General features: G+C 42.3%; 1 protein-coding gene across 19 annotated transcripts in view; it reads left to right on the top strand.

Moving 5' to 3' along the window:
• The window catches only part of TRPM3 (transient receptor potential cation channel subfamily M member 3), an 809,383-nt gene that overhangs the window by 697,442 nt on the left and 92,835 nt on the right, over positions 1-19,106 (top strand). For all 19 annotated transcript variants that reach the window (XR_014773156.1, XM_084750067.1, XM_084750062.1 and 16 more), the window contains 3 exons: positions 13,971-14,071; positions 15,362-15,496; positions 18,650-18,700. Coding sequence is in view for 18 of the 19 variants with exons in the window: in XM_084750067.1 (XP_084606193.1) it covers positions 13,971-14,071; positions 15,362-15,496; positions 18,650-18,700 (287 nt within the window). In the remaining variant the exon portion in view is untranslated. The remainder of the gene's footprint in view (positions 1-13,970; positions 14,072-15,361; positions 15,497-18,649; positions 18,701-19,106) is intronic.

Below are 19,106 nucleotides of genomic sequence, written 5' to 3'. Positions count from 1 at the left end.
GTAGCTCCATTTTCTGGAAAATCCATGGTAGCCAGTCATTCATAATGACCACAGAAGACACTGTAATAATAGCCCAACCAGTAAAATCTCTATCTTGGCATATTTATTAAATTATTATTATTAAGTTGGTAATAGTTATTATCAACAATACATATGACACTAAAAAATCTTTGTATAATGCTTTCTTAGAATATTTTATTTGACAATTTGATATATTAACATAGTATATATTTATTATACACAACCCAAACGCCCCGCTTTCCATATCTCCCCAACATTTCCCTTTCTTAATTTCACATCCTTATCTCCTTAAATAATCTGAAGTTTAATTAGGACTTCCTGCCTGTGCATGGGTAACCACCAGAGCACGAACAACTTAGCAGCTGCCAGAACCATGAAAAAAAAAAAAACAACTCTCCCTCCCCAAAAGTAATTCTCAATTGCTCTTTAGCTAGGAGGAGAATCTTACATAGGATAGCCATTTTCCCAACATTGATTCTTCTGATCAATTAGCAAGGATGGCTTTCCATCTTCTAGTGCCTTCCTCAGTTTATTTCTCCTGTCTTTAAAAGTTTTTACTGTAGAGAAGGTATTTCACATCCTTAGCTAATTCATCCTTCACATCTTTGGTCTATTCCAAGGTATGTATTCTGAAGCCGCTGTGAATGGAATTGTTACTTTGGTTTCTTCCTCAGTGTGTTTGCCATTGGCATATAGACAAACTACTGGGCTTTGTATATTTGCTTTGTATTCTGCCACTTTCCTAAAACTGTTTATCAACTCAGTTCTAAGAGGTCTCCAGCAGACTTTAGGGTCTCTTGCATATAGAATCATACCATCTGTAAATAGACACTTTGATTTCTTCACTTCCTGATTGCATTCCTTTTATATTCTCCCTTTACCTTATTACTATAGCTAAAACTTTCAGTATGGTCTGGCAAAATTCACCAATGAATCCATTTGAGCATTGCCTTTTTTGGTAAGGAGATTTCTAATTACTGCTTCCACCATAACTGTTTGTTATGGATCAGTTTAAATTGTTTATCTCAGGGCCAGAAAGATTTCTCAGTGATTAATAACACTTGATGATTTTGCAGAGAAACCGCACTAAGGTTCTCAGCACCTGTAGGATTACCCCCCAACCATCTGAAACTCCATTTATTTCTGGAAGATTCAACATTCTGTTCAGGCCTCCGTCTGTACCACCACATGTGATTCACAAACACATGCAAATAAAATATTCACATGTACAAAATAAAAATAAAGTCTTTATATTGTTTATCTCATTTTTATTTCGTTTTAGTAGATTATGCACATTCAAAATTCATCTATTTCTTTTAGCGCTTCCAGTTTAGTATAAAATGTTATTTAGACTTTTCTGAACTTCATTGATATATATTGTAGTGATTCTCTTTTCATCTCTGATTATATTAATTTGTGTCTTCCATTATTGATTAGTTTGACTAAAGATTTGTCAATCTTGCTTTTCAAAGAAACAGTTGTTTCTTTAATCCTATGTATAATCTGTGTTTAGTAGCTTGTTTCCATTTCATTAATTTCTGCTATGATTTTAAGGCTTTCTCTCTGTATACTCATCTGAAGTTTGGCTTGGGCTTTTTGAGGAACCTATTAAATGTCGCTAGGCTATTTATTTGAGATCTTTCTGGTTCTTAATGTAGACACTGAGAGCACTAAATGTCCCTCTTAGGGCTGTTTTCATTGTGTCCTATAAGTTTGATAAGCTATGTTTTTATTATCATTAGATTCTAGAAATTCTTTTATTTCTTTCCTGATTTATTCAAGTACCCACTCATCACTCTCATTACTCCGTAGTGTTGATTAATCTCTATGAGTTTCTATGTGCTCTAGGGTTCCTTGCTACTGATTTGTAGTCTTTTTCCATTGTGATCAGGTAAAATGCAAGGAATTATTTCAGCTTTCCTGTATTTGTTAAGACTTGTTTTGTGCTCTGATATATGACCTACTGTAGAGAATGTTGCATGGTCTGCTCAGAAGAACGTGTATTCTACAACATTTGAAGGCAATTAGTATTTTTTATATAATTGGACACACTTATGTTCGGTGTATACATGTTTACATAGTAATGTTTTTTATGGATTTTTTCATTAATAGTTATGATGTACTGCAAATGTAAGTTTTATTCACCAGATGCAATTTTCATCTTGGAAGCTTAACACTAAATAAACCTACCCTTTCTAGTTCTTTCTGAACTCAGGCTAGCTGGTTCAATTCAGCTATTCTGGCTTAAACTCCTCTCTGAGGTGATTGATTCAAATTGGCCTCTCTCTGCTTCTAACTGATTTGCTCCGCTGGGAAAAGCTGCCTCTGAACTGCACAAACTGAAGTGCACTGACTGAACTCCATTGCACTCACTCCCAACTGACTGCTCCGATCCACTCCACTGCACTGAACTGACTGTACTGTACTGTATTGAACTCTACTGTACTGTCTTCTCTACTGAACTCTCTACTGCACTCAAATCTTTCTCTACTGTACTGTCTTTGCTACTGTACTCTACTGTATAGCTCCCTCTCTCTCTCTCTCTCTCTCTCTCTCTCTCTCTCTCTCTCTCTCTCTCATAGCCTACTCTACAATGTGTCCCTCTTTATCTTTCCTTTCTAGTTTTTGTTTAAAGTCTTTTTTTTCAGGTGTTAGAATAGTGATTACTGTTTGTTTCCTAAGTCTATTTACTTGGAACACTTTTTTTCATCCTTTCAGTCTAAGATAATGTCTGTCTTTGATAGTGAGATGTATTTCTTGGGGGCAGAAAATAAGTGGTTGCTGCTTTTTATATCCTAACAGCACAATGCTTTGACAAATCATCATTTTCCATTTGCCTGTCATGTTTTTTTTTCTTTGTCATGTTCTTTTTATGTATAGGTTCAGTTGTACAACATTTAGTTATTCATTGTTTTTACTCCATAACTTGTTTTCACCTTGGGTTCATACATAGGCTAATTTTTCCAGTCTGTTCATTTCTAATAACATAAACAAGACCCATGGACCCTCCGACCAACATAAGAGCTAGAGTTACAATGTAAGGCAGGAGACACTGTCAAGAGAACAAAGCAACAGCCTACAGACTGGGGAAAGATCTTCACCAACCCTACATCTGACAAAAGTCTAATATCCAAAATACATAAAGAACTCAAGAAATTAAACACCACCAAACCAAATAACCCAATTGAGAAATGGGGCTTGGAACTAAACAGAGAATTCTCAATAGAGGAATATCAAATGGCTGAGAAACACTTAAAGAAATGCTCAGCCTCGTTAGTCATCAGAGAAATACAAATCAAAACAACTCTGAGATGCCAGTCATGTTTTAAGACAGATACTATGTAAAGAAGTAAGTGTTGAAGAGCTAAGACACCTCCGAAGTACCATGGATAATAAATCAACTCAGAGCTCATTCCCCTTAGCAAAAAATGTTATCGCTACTTATCTGTGTAATTGCTACTTGGCTGCTATGTCAGGGACAAAAACTGAGGCAAAAAGTCCCCATCTGGCTGGGATCTCAGTTCGCTAAGAGGCCATAGAGTCATCCCTAATATCAAAGACAATGGTCTAATTCTTGGGCATCAGTATATATAACGCAGGGGTTTCAATGCTGCAAAGTCTTTAGAGATATTTAAAACAGTTTCAAAATACTGTATAAGTAAAGATCATAAAGTACAGACAATACATTTTAAAAACTCAAATAGTAAAGACCTCAGGACTCAGGAAAATCATATAGTGGAGGCATTTGAAATGTAGTGCTACAGCTTAGAATGCCTGTAGAAGGCTACATACAAATCCAAGCCTAATCTACATAAGCAGCCTGAAGAATTTGAAAGTGAAAATGTGGTAACTTCTTTTTTAGAACAGCTCCAATTTGAGGAAAATCTACAATTTTTAAAATCTTATTAATACAGAAAGTTCGTACAAAAAAAATAAACAATGTATATCACATAGCCCAAAGAAAGTTCATTTTGCCCAGCCATAAATCACTTTACCTAATCAATAACCTCTTCCGATGTACTTATAAACTACATCATTTAACCTACATTATATATGCAAATCCCTATATAGGGAGAAAGATACTTTAAAAAGGATCATTTTATAAAATAAATATTAACCTAAATTGCTGGTTTGTATGTACTCATGTTTACGGCATGATGATTTAAATCACGAGCTTTATTTATGATGTGCGGGAGAGGTGGCAGCCACAGTGGAATGATGGGAAGGAACATGGCTGGTAGGGATGGGCAGAAGCCATTGAGACCCTGTCTTTGCTATTTCAAAGGAAGTGAATGCTGTGCTCATTTAAAATCATTTCAGAAAGTGTCATAGTGTGTTAAGTGGTTCTTCAAAGGGCTCTATCCAAACAGGAAACTCTCTAATAAAACCCAAAGGAAAATGAAGAAATACGTAAGTAAATACTTGGGGGTTCTCTCTATTGAGGCCAATGACTTTGGTTTATCCTATTTCCCCAGTGCCTACAATAAAGCCTGGCTGAGAACTAGTGCTCTGAGTAAATGAAGCCTGCTAGAAATTCAGGTCTCATCCCTAATGGCTCCTCTGTTGCATGTCCCAACTGTACTGGCAGGAAAGTGAAGTAAGAATTTCAGGAGGAAGCCAATGTGGCTGTAACCCTGTCCTTGGGAGATGGAGGCAGGAGACTCACAAGTTTGCAGCCAGTTTGGGCTACACAGAGAAATGGTATATCAAAAATTAAGTGATGGTGGGGGCCACTTCAAAATCAGGCTGCCTGTGGCTGGATCTTGCCTCTGACATTTCCCAGCTATTTCATCACAGACAAGTATCAGCACCTGGATTCGCTCAGCTGTAAAGCAGAGCAGCAGCTGCCTGTACATCAGTGTAAGAGTCAACACAGGAATTCTCAGAAACTGTGCTGGGTTCAAGTTAAGCGCACGATACATGTTAGCTATTGCCTTTCTTATTTACTATAACCGAGGGACGTTACCCAGTCTTCCTTCAGATAGCCTTGTTTTGTCTCTCACATTAAAAAAAAATGGAACTTCTTAGACTACATATAAATTGGTCTTTCCTGATCCTTTTTAGTCTTCTCCTGAGATGCACTTAGTTATTTTTGCTAAGAGAAGATAATTATCATTCAGAACAATAAAAAGAGAGGACAATAAATTATATACAAACCCCACCTACTCAAGTGTGTGTGTGTGTGTGTGTGTGTGTGTGTGTGTGTTTCCAGCATTGATTTCAGTCTTTCTCCATGTAGTAGCCACATTCTTGAGGGAGGATCCCGATTAGCAATCTCCACTTGGGGAGGAGACTGAAGGTGTATCCTAGCAACCTAAGTCATGTGCTAAATCCTTCCTGCTAGTTCCCTCCCAGAATACTTATCTACACATAGTTGGGGAATCTGCTGTCTTTTAATGAAGGACAGACAGATTTGTGTTCATTGATACCCTTCTGCATTTAGTTGCAGCATTTATAAACAAAATTAAAAGGGTGCTAGATAAAACTGCAGAAAGTGTTTTTAGTTAAAATGAAGTTACCTCATTTCCCCTTCTACCATTCTCTCCAACCCCCTCATGCCCCTCAACTCCATCCTGCTCCCTCCAAAATCCATGGCTTCTCCTTCTTTGACTGATATTGATGAATATACAGATATAAAACTATACTCTGCTCTGCTTGCAAACAGGAGCCTAGCATAACTAACTGTCTTGTGAGAGGCTTCATCCAGCAGCTGATGGAAACAGATGCAGAGACCCACAGCCAAACAAGAGGCTAAACTCTGGGAGTTTTGTGGAAGAGTGGAAGAAAGGGTTGAGGGAGCCAGAGAGGTTGAGGATACCAAAGGAAGACCTACAGAGTAAATGAACCTGGGCCCATGGGAACTCACAGACACTGAACCACCAACTAAAGAGCTTGCGTGGGCTGGACCTAAGACCTCCCTTCACATAGATAGCAGACGTGCAGCTGGGTCATCATGTGGGCCCCCCAACAATGGGAGAAGGGGCTGTCTCTGATTCCGACTCCATTGCCTGCCTTTGGATCCATTTCCTCTAACTGGGCTGCCTTGTCTGGCCTCAGTGGAAAAGGATATGCTTAGTCCTGCTGTGACTTGAGGTGCCAGGGTGGGTTGATACCTTTTAGGGACCTCCCCTTCTTTGAAAAGAGGCAGGGCGGGGGGATAGGGTGGAGGCATGAGGGTAGGACTGGGAGGAGAAAGGGGCCTGGGATCAGGCTGTAAAGTGAATAAATAAATAAATAAATAAACAAACAAACAAACAAACAAATGAGTTTCAGGGAGGCCTTCAATATATATATATATATATATATATATATATATATATATATATATATATATATATATATATATTACAGATTTGTAAAACAATAGGCTTCCATCTGGCTTTTTAATATACCTCTAGTTTTGGTCACACTTCACCCCTCTTGGGTTTCTTGATCTGATTGAATACAATGATCTCTCAGCTTTTGGCTAAGCTTATTCCTGCCCATCCATCTTCATCCTTCAGCTAGAGCTCTGCTACTCTGTGAAGCCCCCTGGTTACGAAGCTCTTTCATCTGTATAAACCTTCCAACTTCCAACACAGGCCTGACCATAGAAATTCATCATTCCCTGCTTCCTCTCTTAGAATGCTTCCAAAATTAACTGACCAAAGGGCAGGAGGAAAAACAAGCAGTTACATTTTGGTGAAACTAAGAAAGATACTCCAAAAGATCTGTGTATGCAGGAGCCATGTAGGAGAACAGGGCAGTCTATGAGAAGAAGAAAAAAAAAACAGCAACAGTGAGCCTTCAGAATACCCCCAAAAAATCTTCCTCCTAGATGTGAGCAGCACGCCAGGATGCAGAAGTCTCTCTTTTGTCTGCAGCAGCATGTGAAAGAACAAGTGTGATGGAGAGTTTCCTCACCCCAACTCAGAGCATAGAAATAGAGGAAGTGGGCTGCCTGCAGGATTATGGATAAGCCATGCTTGCAGGAGGGAGTTTGATTTTGTCATGGCTTAGGAGAAAGCCTTCCAGTTTGGAATAATAACTAGCCTGGAATGCTACCCTGGGTCCATTATAACCCAACTCATTAAATGATAAATAATAAAAACGGATTAGCATAGACTGCACACAGAGATAGTATAAGGAAAATAACAAAAGAGCAAAATGCATTAACAAAAGAATCATATTCTTTATAAAAATGTTTCTGGAAAAAAAAGATGAACTTTGAATATATTAGCTGCCCTTCATCTATGAGGATACGTTCCAAGACCCTGCATCTCATGCCTGAAACCACAGATGGAACCCAGCCCATATACACAGTGATTTTTTACATGCAGACATACATACATGTATGCATACACACATACATACCAATGTAAAATTTAATATGTACAACAGCGAATAAAGCTAAATACCTATAACAGTATTCTGTAATGCTGTTTATATGGATGTGGTCTCCCAAAATAATTTGACTGGGGCTAGAATGATAACTAGGTGGGCAAAGAGCCTTCTATGCAGGCATGAGGATTTGACTGCAGGTCCCTTGAACCCATGTAAAGCCAGATGTGGTAGCGTGTACAGCTGCAATCCCAGCTAGCGTGGTGTGTTCAGCAGAGAATAAGAGACCCTGTCTCAAACAAGGTAGAAACTGGGGACTGACACTCAAGGTTATCCCGCAGCCTTCAGTTACATGCCTACATTCATAGACACAAAAAAGTGTGCAGGCCCGCATGCACGTGCACACATGCATACACACACAATCATCATCATCAAGGTTGTCGTCGTCATCATCACATGTGTACAAACACTCTAAGCATGTACGTGTACAGATGTGTATCTTTATAAACTATGCTCATCCTCACTGTGATGTGAGAAGCTGCTATCCCTATGTAACTACGTGAAGAAAGTGAAGGAACAAAGATTTAGCACACACCATGGCTGTACTAACACAAGCTTTCCTTAATCTTGTCACAAAAAAAAAAAAAAAAAAAAACCACGGGTGGATCATAGCAACTATACCACATAATTTTTAAACCAAGTAATTTCTCATTTCACTTGAAAGCAGCACCTGTGAAGTTCTCTTGGGCACTCTGAGTTGCCAGCGTTGCTGCTTCATGCTGTGGGATTGTGTCCACCCTTTGTTCCAATATCACCGACACCGGGGAAGCACTGTGGGCCCTCATCAGACATCAAACCTGCTGGCACTTTGATCATGGATTTTTTTTTCAGGTCCCCAAACTATCAACATGTAATGTATATTCTTTGCAAGTTGCCACTTGATGGCATTGTCTTTTAGCACCAAGAGACTAAGACATGCCTTTACTTGCCATGCACTGCTCTGAACTCTTAAGCACAGCAGTCAATGAAATGAAGTGATTCCCTAATCTCCTGCATACGTTGTTCCTCCACTGAAATATCCACTAATCCAGTCCTCAAAACTCCACGTGGTCGCAGTTTGTGTGTTTACAACTTCACCAGCCTCCTGCAGAAAGATAAAATAACCAAACCACTATTTTGACTTTTATGCTTATATGTATTTGTGCCCACGTTAGGGCAGTGTAGTTGACCTTTTCTCCTGATGGAGAATTCCACCTGCCTCCTGCCCACTCATCCTTATGCCTCTACCACTCCCCTTGGCACTATCATCCTCCTCCTGTATCCATGCTTACAGAGGATTTCCTCAAAGACACTAAGGCCCCACACCTATCAGCCCCAGAAGCAGGGCATATGGGTGAGTGTCCTGAGCCCAAGTCAGGACTCATATGGAGTCCAGGCCTATTTCAATTCCTCAAGACATTTTCCAACTGTCTGTTTTCATGTAGAGTCAACCAGAGAGCCCAAAGAACTCAAAGACTTGTGCCTTCAAGGCTACTCATAGACAGTATTCCCATCTCTCATTATTGAGGATACTCTGCCAATGGACTGCTCCAGCTAGTTAGTACAATATCGTCATGGCAACAAGATTAGGAAGCCAGAGCAGGGCTGACTCAATCATTTGTTTATACAGATACAGGCTACAAACACATTGGGTGTGGCACTGGTCCTCTATAGCACAGATACACACTCTAAGAGTCCACTAGGTACTGTTTGCTTGTTTTCTGAGCACTGACCCAGCATGACTAGGACACTCTAACCTCCATTCAGAGGATGACTGCAGGTTTGAGGATCAACATTAGCTGTGCAACATACAAACAATCCCTGGAAACAAAGGTATTTCATAAATACATGTTGATCAGGTAAATTCCCTGCCTGGTACATTAATGTCTCCTTTCCGACTGTAAGATCTAAAGACAAAAGATTTGGGTTTTCTTAACTTGGCATCCACACTGGCATAGTGCCTGTCATGTGAGAAGGCATGAAATCAGTATGTTTGAATGCAAAACTACATGAAGAAAGTGAGCAAATTAATGAATGTATATATTATCTATACATTTCTTCCCATACAAACCACCTGGGAATTTTTTTAAAGCGTGCAGTGCCTGGGACCTGATTAACCAGGGTCCCTAGGGTTGTATCTGAGGCAAGAGTAGATTTATTCAACTTTCAAAGGAAATTCCAGTGTATTCCAATTAAGGGCACTGTGAGCAACCATCACCCAGTCTTACTCAAGTGAATGAAGGAATTTCAGTGCTCAAATTGACACGGTCCTCAGCCAGGCAGGATGGCTCATCACTTGTACTGATCCAAACTGTCACGCATGATGGTTCTTGAGTGATGTATTTTCAATTTTGGAAAAGCCAAAATTCATTGGCTTCATGTTTTTATTTGACACATACCTAATTACATTCAGGCCGGTAGCTCACCTTGACCTCAATCACTCCTTCCTCTGTGGGCTTTGGTGCTACGATTGACTCAGGTAGCATACAAACTCGTGACATATGAATGATGAGAGCAGTGACTAAGTCATGACAGCATGTAAGCAACAGTAGCAGACCAGCTAAAAGAAGCAAAGTGACTCCTCCCCTTCCCTCCCACCACCACCTCTCCCTCCTTCCTTCTCTCTCTCTCTCTCTCTCTCTCTCTCTCTCTCTCTCTCTCTCTCTCTCTCTCTCTCTCATTATTTTAAAAAAAGAAAGAAACAGTGTTGATGATGCTGAAAGATGATTCAGCAGTTCAGAGCACTTGTTGCCCTTGTAGAGGTTCAATTTCCAGCACCCACATGGTGGCTCACAACCCTCTTTGTGTGTGTGTGTGTGTGTGTGTGTGTTTAAACACCATAATTTTTTATTTTTAATTTATATATTCACTTTACATCCCAATCCTAGCCCCATCCGTCCTCTCTTCCCAGCCCCTCCCTCCAGCCCTCTTCCCCTACCTCCCCTCCCCTTGTTCTCAGTAAAGGAGAAGCCCCTACCACCAACCACCCCAGCACATCAAGTCACATCAGCACTGAGTTCCTCTTCATCCACTGAGGCCAGGTTATGATGAAGTGCTCCAAAGCAAGCAACAGAGCCCCATGTCAGTACCCGCTCACAACCCTCTTATAACTTTAGTTTTAAGGAATCTGACACCCTCTTCTGACCTTCACAGGCACTAAGCATGTATGTGTTCACTATGTGTGTGTGTGTGTGTGTGTGTGTGTGTGTAGGAAAAACACTTACACACATAAAACAAAATAAATAAACTTTACAAAAACAGTTTTAGAGAAAACAGCACCGAAGTTTGGTTCCTCAGAAAACAAAGACCAGCCCTGCTGTGTGGCGTAACTACCTGTTGTGTGACCAGGAATATGTCAAAAGGAAATGGAATTGGACCAGCAAAGAGACAGCTGTACTCTTGTGCTTACGGCAGCATCATTCACAAGACTCAGGATATAGACTCAACTCAGACGTCCATCGCCAGATGAATGGCTAAAGAAAATGTAGTGTATTTATACAGAATGCAATCCTATTCACCAGCAAAGAATTGGGGAACATGCCATTTGCAGCAACACAGATGAAACTGAAGGAGAGTGTGCGAAGTTAAAAAAAAATCTAGCACAGAAAGGCAAGTTCTTCTTAGGTTTGGAACCTAAACATTGGTATCATGGCAGTGGAGAGATGGGTGGTGGGAGGGAAGGAGCGGGGTGGAGCAGGGGGTTTAATGTGTACAATGTACAGCCTGGGAAGAGGAATACTGTCTGCTGTGCTGTACTGCTGTAGGAAACTAGGGCGTACAGCTGACTGTATTTTTGAAAATAAATAATCGAGGGAATTGAGTGTTCTCAATGCACACACACACACACACACACACACACACACACACACACACACATACACACACACACACACGTCCTGTGTCTGAGTGATTCTAATCTTATCTGTATATCCAGTGCACATGCTCCTAAATCTCACACCATAGCCCATAAACATATACTTACTGTGTCAATTAAAATAAAATATAGACTTTTAAAAGACGGAGAATAGGAAGCAGTTCAAAATGCCACTTTCTGAATTCGATCTAAAGGAGCCTTCCACTTTTTTTTTTCTCTCCAAGTTAGCAACATACATTTTCACATATTTCAGTCACCCCAGCATGAGTTTGCAATCCCTATTGTTATCTGAGAAGATAAACGATTTTCTTAATGGAAAAGTCTCTGCATAAATCAAATTAATAGGCATTATTTCAAACATTGATCAGTTCACTCCAAGAATGAGGCTTATACTAAACTCATCAACTTGTGGACACCAGAGCCAAGCCTGGGAAGGAAGCTAACAAGGAACTTGTCACTCAGTGGATTGTCCCAAGTGGGAGGCGAGCAGTCATGGGGTTGGGGAACGTATCTCAGGGCAGAGAACTTGCCTATCCTTGGGTCCAATCTCCTGTAGCACAAAAGGAAACCGAAATGCAAAACCTCAGGCTCTACCCCAGATCTCCTGAGTCAGGATGTAGAGGTGAGGCACAAGGGCCTGCAGGGGCATCCCAGGCTAGACACCCCTGCTCAAACTTGCAAAGTACTGAAGCAGTGCCCAGGTGAGCACTGCTTACACAAATCACTTGCTTGGTTGGTTGGTTGGTTGGTTGGTTGGTTGGTTGGTTGGCTGGTTGGTTGCTTGGTTGCTTGGTTGGTTGCTTGGTTGGTTTCTGAGATAGGGTCTCACCCTGTATGTAGCCCAGGTTTGGTCTAGAACTCACAACAGCATTATTGCCCCAGCCTAGAATGAGCCACTATGTCCAGCTGTTTGCCTAAGAGAGTGTCTCTGTCTCTGTCTCTCAGTCTCTGTGTGTGTGTGTATGTGTGTGTATGACCATATATACGTATATGTGTGTGTATACATATATATATTTGTGTATGCATGTGTATACTCGTGTGTGTATATATATAGCTGTGTATATGTGTGTGTATGCCCATGTGTGTGTATATAGCTGTGCATATACATGTGTATGTCTGTTCATGTGTAAGGCAGAGGCTAACACCATGTGTCTTCCTCCATTCCTCTCCATTTTATATTGAGACAGAGTCTCACTGAATCTGGAGCACACACATCAATTCAGCTAGACTGACTGGCCAACAGGCCCAGGAATCCTCCTGTTTCTGCCACCAGACCGCTCCAGTACTGGATTACTGTCATGAAACATCCATACTCAGCTTTCATGTCTCTTTGGGCGTCAGGGGTGGGGGGTGGTGGGGGAATTGAACTCAGGTCTCCATGCTGACCTAGCAAGCACTTGACAACTCCCCCGTCCTGTTTGCCTAATTCCTAGTATCAACATTGCAGAGTCCAGAAGGAAAAGGCACTGGGCAGGCATGAAAAGAGGTGTGGTCACCGGCTCCCTACCGCTGCTGCGCCCTGGATGTCTGGGGCCTTTATCAAGCAGTGTGATTAAACTGATACGGGGGCTGCCATAGAAACAGTATAAAGATGTCCAGGCAGTGCTGACAAGGGGCAACATGTCACATACATGTGGTCAGCAGGAACTGAGTCCTTACACTGCTTCTAATCTTCGCTGGTAAGAGCCCACAGGGATGGACAGAGTTCCCAACAGCTGGCCTGGGATGTAATGTCACTGCACCATAATAAATTCTTCTGTTAGGAGCCAATCTGGACTTGAGTAGCTTCACCTGCCCCAGTGCACAGAGCAAGCGCCAATGTCTAGGATCATGTGGGACATTCTTTATCACAACGTGTGGAAATTCCTACTAGCTTGTCAAATGCATGTTCAATTTTCAAATTCTCTGAACCAAGAGAGAATTCTCTTTTCTTTTCTCTCCTGCCAGTAGGACAGTCAGTAGAGTAAAAAATGACTAGTGTGCAATGGGGTCTCTTCCTCCATACACCAATGGTGTCAATGAAGTGTGAAAAACAAAAACAAAAACTGCTGGCAGGTGAATTCATTTATGTGATCCATTTCAGTGTCACACATCTTGGATGGATAAAAAATGGGGTAATTCTTACTGCTCCCATTTCCCAGATGGCAGAACAGTGGCTTGTAGAGGTCCTGGCTCACCCAGCCACAAGATGCACAACAGGGGGTGCACAGTATCCCCACGGGACAGGCTGCACCTGTTCTCAGCTACACAAGCAGCTGCCGAAGGTCACTCGTGTGCGTGGACAGCATGCTCCATCTAGACTGCCTGTCACAGCAGAACCTTCTGTAAAGACAGAAATGCCATCTGTGCTTCTAGTCACATGTGGCTACTTGGGTACTAAAATTAAAAAAAAAAATTAAATTAAAAAAAAAAAGAAAAAGCCAGACATGGTGACATCTGTCATCCCAGCACTGAGGAAACCAAGCTATAAGTTCCCATGAGTTTAAGGCCAGGTTGGGCTACATATTGAGAACCTGTCTCAGATAGATAAATGAAATAATAAAATAAATCCACAGTGCACAGGAAAACACCATGGCAAAGAAGATTCCTCCCCCAAAATGTCAAGAGTGGAAGGGAGTCACACGGCTCCTTAGTTTACTCTTGAGGAAGACAGAGTCTTCGGGGCATAACTAACAACTGTTTCTCTTGCCCTCTTTTTTTCTCCCACATTATACAGGAGCCAATGCATCCGCCCCAGACCAACTGAGCTTAGCTTTAGCCTGGAACAGAGTTGACATCGCTCGCAGCCAGATCTTTATTTATGGGCAACAGTGGCCGGTAGAGTATATATACATCGTTACCCTTGAAAAGCCCACGTGCTTGGCAAGGATTTTTAAGGAATCTTTGAAAGTGTTTCAGAAAATTGGGGGGGAGGGTGGAGTCTCCCTTTGCATAGCACAGCAAGCGGCCCAGGCCCCCTTCTCGTGTTTAGTGACATGCTGCCACCTAGTGGAAGATATAACTAAGCGCACCACCAAACGTTCCTTGGCTCTTAACAGTTTTTGAACGCAAATCCTTTCTTTTTATTCTCTCTTTAAAGACACAGAGAAGACAAAGTTAAAAATAAAGGAAGGAGAGGATTCGTATGTTTCTGGTTGTCTTTTAGGCGAGCAGAAGGAGGAAGCTGCTGCCACCAAATGGTGGCACGTTCCTGCTGATTTGCGACTGAGCCAGGCCTCTGTGTGCGTGTACCATCTGGTCCTGGTGGCTGAGCACAGGTCGGCCCTATCCTGGGCACAAGTGAACCAAAGCTTTATATAACTGTCCGTGCTTTCTCCCCGCCCCGCCCCCTCCGCCACCCATCACTTGGCTGGCAAAAATAAGAAGTTGGGAAATGGGCCATTGGGTGATGTGCACACGCATCCACGGGTGGCAGCCCCGCAACAGCTTGGAAGCAAGACTCTGAACCTTCTATCCCCGGGAGCCCTGGGGCCACCGCTGAGCACCCGTCTTCAGAAAGTGGCAGTTGGGGGCATATTTGTCAAGGAATCTGGACGTTGAAAAAAAATGACAAATGTGAAAGAATACAAATCCCAGCCAGTGCTCCGTCCAGAATATATGTTGTTCTTGGATTATGTGACACCAGTTTGCCTCGGGGGTGGGGGGTGGGGGGGTGTCCATTTCTACACACCTACACATCTGGTCAGGCCTATTTGGCCCTCAGCTCTGTTTACCTGGGTTTCTATCCTCAAGTCAGCTAGGGCTTTCATTCGGTGCTTAAGAAAGAAAAAAATGAAGGCAGAGAAATGCCAGCATTACCTCTACAAGCATTGAAGAAAACTAGCCAGAGAGCCCGTCAGGAGGAAAATCTAGAGTCCCAAGGCTCCAGAACGAGAGAGAGATTTAGTAGAGAAAAGAGCTTTCTGGACCTGGAGTCCTTGACTTCTGTTTTCCACGACATGTGCCTACAGGACCAGGAGTGGCATCTGGGGGGGCAGGGATGCTAGGTCTCTCTGATATGTCTGGAGATTTGCAGATGTCACCAATCTGTTTAAAGCCCTCTGGGTGAGCACGGAGGAACTGTGCTTCTATGATGTTCGCCGACTAACTGAATGTCTTGAATTACAGGTAGGGTCCCTGGAGCAAGCCATGCTGGACGCCCTAGTCCTGGACCGAGTAGATTTTGTGAAATTACTCATAGAGAACGGAGTAAGCATGCACCGTTTTCTCACCATCTCCAGACTGGAGGAACTGTACAATACGGTAGGGCCAAGCTACGATGCCTTTCAATGTCTGTTTCTCTTCTGTTCGTTTACCTCCTCCTGCCTTGCCCCCATGCCTGTGACTCTCTTCCTGTCTCTCCTGTAATGCATGCACCATTCCTTACACACACTCCCTTACACCTGGATAGACAAACAGACACCAAGTCGCCAAGACTTCACTTGTTTTAACTGCTCAGTTGTCACCATCTTAGGCAAAAAGTTGTCATGACCACCAGAGGGCACTGTTCTCAGGTTTTTAAAACACAAAACCAGAAGCGACTGTCAATCAGAACACACATACTCCACTCTGTAAACCTGGGGAGGACGGGGTGGGAAATATTGCAGAGAATGGTCCGGTTAGCACCAACCATCAAATGAAGCTGATTACATATCCTGTATCACTGTGTCCTCCTCAGAGCTATGAAGTTCACTTTTGTATAGTGATAGTGTAAAATACCCAGGAGTCATTAAAAAAAAAAAAAAGGTTTTGCAGCAGCACTCAATAAAAAAGCCAACTAAGCTTAAAGAACTGATGTTGTGTTTTTACCGTTTCACAGATGAGAAAAACTGAGGCGGTCTTAGTCTATTTCTGCAGCTACAACAGAATACCTGAGGCTGGGTAATTTATGAAGAACATGTATTTCTTTCTCACAGTCCGGGAGGCTGGAAATCCAAGAACAAGGTGCCAATGGCTCCTAATCTCATGAGAGCCACGTTCTCTTTCCAGAATGTGGCCACTGAAAGGGACAAGCACTGTCATCTTAGGGCAGAAAGGTTGGAGGTACAAACATGTGAGCCCTCTTCTGTCTAGACCTCAGCTCCACTTACAAAGACGGTACCTTGGTAACCAGATCACCTAACAACCCCACTTCTCCACACTGCTATGCTGACATGAGGCTCAGCATGAATGTTTGTAGAGGCTTGAAAGTGTAAAGCATAGACAGAGGCTAAGTAGTTACTGATGGCCCAAAATACCAGAACAACAGCAAGACCAACGAGCCCAGCGCCAAGCTCAAGCCTCTTCTTAGAGGTTGCCTTTCCACTCACTGGCCACAGCGTCTGTCCCAGCACCCTGAGTGCAATAGGATAGAGCCACTGACTGTCCCCAGCAAGAGACAGGCGGTAGACCATACCAGTGCGCTTTATCTCAACCCCACTGCAGAAGGACAGCAGCTGGCAGGGTGGATCCTGGTTTCCATTTTCCCTGCTGTCTCATCTTGCCTCAGCACGCTGAGGCTTACAGGAAGGGTTCCATACACCTGGGCATCATGACTTAGGTATCAGGGAGTCATGGGGGAGGAAGCATTCATTCCAAAGCCGAGAACAGAAGGAAAGAAAGAAAGAAGCCTTTTCCTGGACCTTAAGCCACCAGGTTTTGCCACTCTCATCAACAGGTGGTCACCTAACGTGCTGTGTTGAGAAGAATTATGAGAGAGTAAATGCCAACAGCAATAATGATGATATCTAGCACCTATTGGATGCTAAGCACTTTCTAAATAGCTTTACTAGGAAGTATTGCATTGCTTAATTCTCAAATAGGCCTATCAGATGAAGTGGTAGTGTGACCCACATTTTAGAGAGGAAAAAGTCAAGTCACAGTCAGCTCCATGGTAGCTATATACACAGCCAGGCTTGGGGCCAGGAACCTCAGCCACAGAACATTGTCACTGTTTTAGATCGTTCAATCACGTTGCCAGACTTGGCCAAAAGCTGCAGTACACCGGCAAACTTTGGGTTTCAGATCAGCAGCGATCGTTAGCGTAGGTGTGGCTGTCCCTCATATCATTTTAGAATTCATTCAAGGAGTTACCCCAGAAGAAGAAGAAACTTTCAGATGTTCATATTCCTTGTCTAAATAACATGGGATTTTCATAGACCCTCCGTACATCGTCCTGTTGTAAGTAGGCTCTCCCTGGAAACTAAATAATGAAGCACTCTCATGTACAAAGCCCTACACAAGGCAGACACCATATAAATAGTTAATAGCCTGTACCTCCTAAGGAATGATGATAAGAAAAATACATGTATCTATTCAACACAATGTGTTCCCCCAAATATTTTCAATCCAGTTGGTGGTGTCCACAGACACAGATATCGTGAATATGGAGGACTGACTATATATTCCCAGGACTGCATTAGGTATCCTTGCTCGTCTGAAAGTCAAATTTCTTTGGGTATTCTGGACTTTATTTAGCATCCTTGCACCTGAAAGACTACAAAATAACAAATCGTTTATTTTATTCTTAGCCTCAATAGATGCATGCCCTTTCCTAACTTCTTTTTCTCCCAACTAGCTTATGACTTTTCCTTAAGTCACGTGTCAGAGAATTAGCACCAAAATAAAAAACTAGCCTATGATTTCTGTAGAGCCTAGGAGCAAAGGATAACTCTCTTTCATATTTACTGGCTGAAACAACCACAGGAATATGATATCCTATGACATTAAAATTTATAAAAATCTAGTCAGATATAGCAGCAGCTGCATGTGATCCCAGAATTCAGAAAGCTGAGGCGGGGGGCCTGTGATTTTTGAGGCCAGCTGGGGATTACACAGTAAAACCATCTCCCCCAAAACAAGTACATGGCATTCAATTTTCTGTGACCATGAATAAAGTTTTATTGAGATATAGCCAAGATCACTTGTTTGTGTATAGTCTATAGCTGCTTTCTTATAATACTAACAGCTAAACAGATTAAATATTAAATAAACACTGAATAATCCACGTGTTCACGACTTATTTTCTGGCCTTTTGCAGAGACACTCAGCCAATGCTTTTCTGAGACACATTTTCAATGACAACTTGGAAAATGGCACTAAAGAAAATTAAGAAGTTTCCATTACAAACCACCTCTGCTTTCTCCTGCTGTAACATTACTTCTTTCCACACCATTTGGTCCACATATCTATTAAAATTGACAATCGGCCTTACAAAGTTTGAACCTAGAACTTAAATACACTTTTCTGGAGAACATGTGACCCAAAATTCAGTCAGTCTTGGTTTCAAAGTAACATATACAACTGAGCAACTAGAACAAGGCCCAGCACAAAGAACCGCCCTGCACCAGCCAGAACCCTTCCTTCCAGCTCCCTCCTGCCTTGCCACCCGGAGCCCCTGACTAGCAAAACTGTTTGATTGTTCTTTATCATTTTCAGAGACATGGGCCCTCAAATACATTGTACCACTTGGTCAGGGATGTCAAAAAGGTAAGAATCCTCTAGACCTCAGGTCGGAGGGCCTGTCCTGAGTGCTTCCTGTGATAGAGCGTATCTGGTGTGCATGAGCTGCCCCGTCTCCATGTCCCTGCCAGCTCCCTTCCTCGCAGAGCAGTGTATGTGCATCTGCTTGGTAGCTCTGGACACCTCTGCTGACAATGCCGCTGTGGTCCTTCCTTTCTCCGGTTGCCATGGTTTTAGATGCTTTCATTGAATGTGATGCTTTTCTGTAGCAGATTCTAGGCTTTTCTCCCATGCCAACGTGGATTTATGCCATTACCTATATCTCTCCAAATTTCCCTTACTGTCTGGGGAATTAAATCCACGGTACCGATCACAATAACTACCTTCCTGCTAGCACCTGACAACATCCTGTCAACCACCATATAAAGTATAG

Source organism: Acomys minous (assembly GCF_964271855.1).
Source record: "Acomys minous genome assembly, chromosome: 2".
Taxonomy (NCBI): domain Eukaryota; kingdom Metazoa; phylum Chordata; class Mammalia; order Rodentia; family Muridae; genus Acomys; species Acomys minous.
The sequence above is the reverse complement of the archived record's forward strand: the minus strand, read 5'-3'. Positions and strand labels throughout refer to the sequence as shown.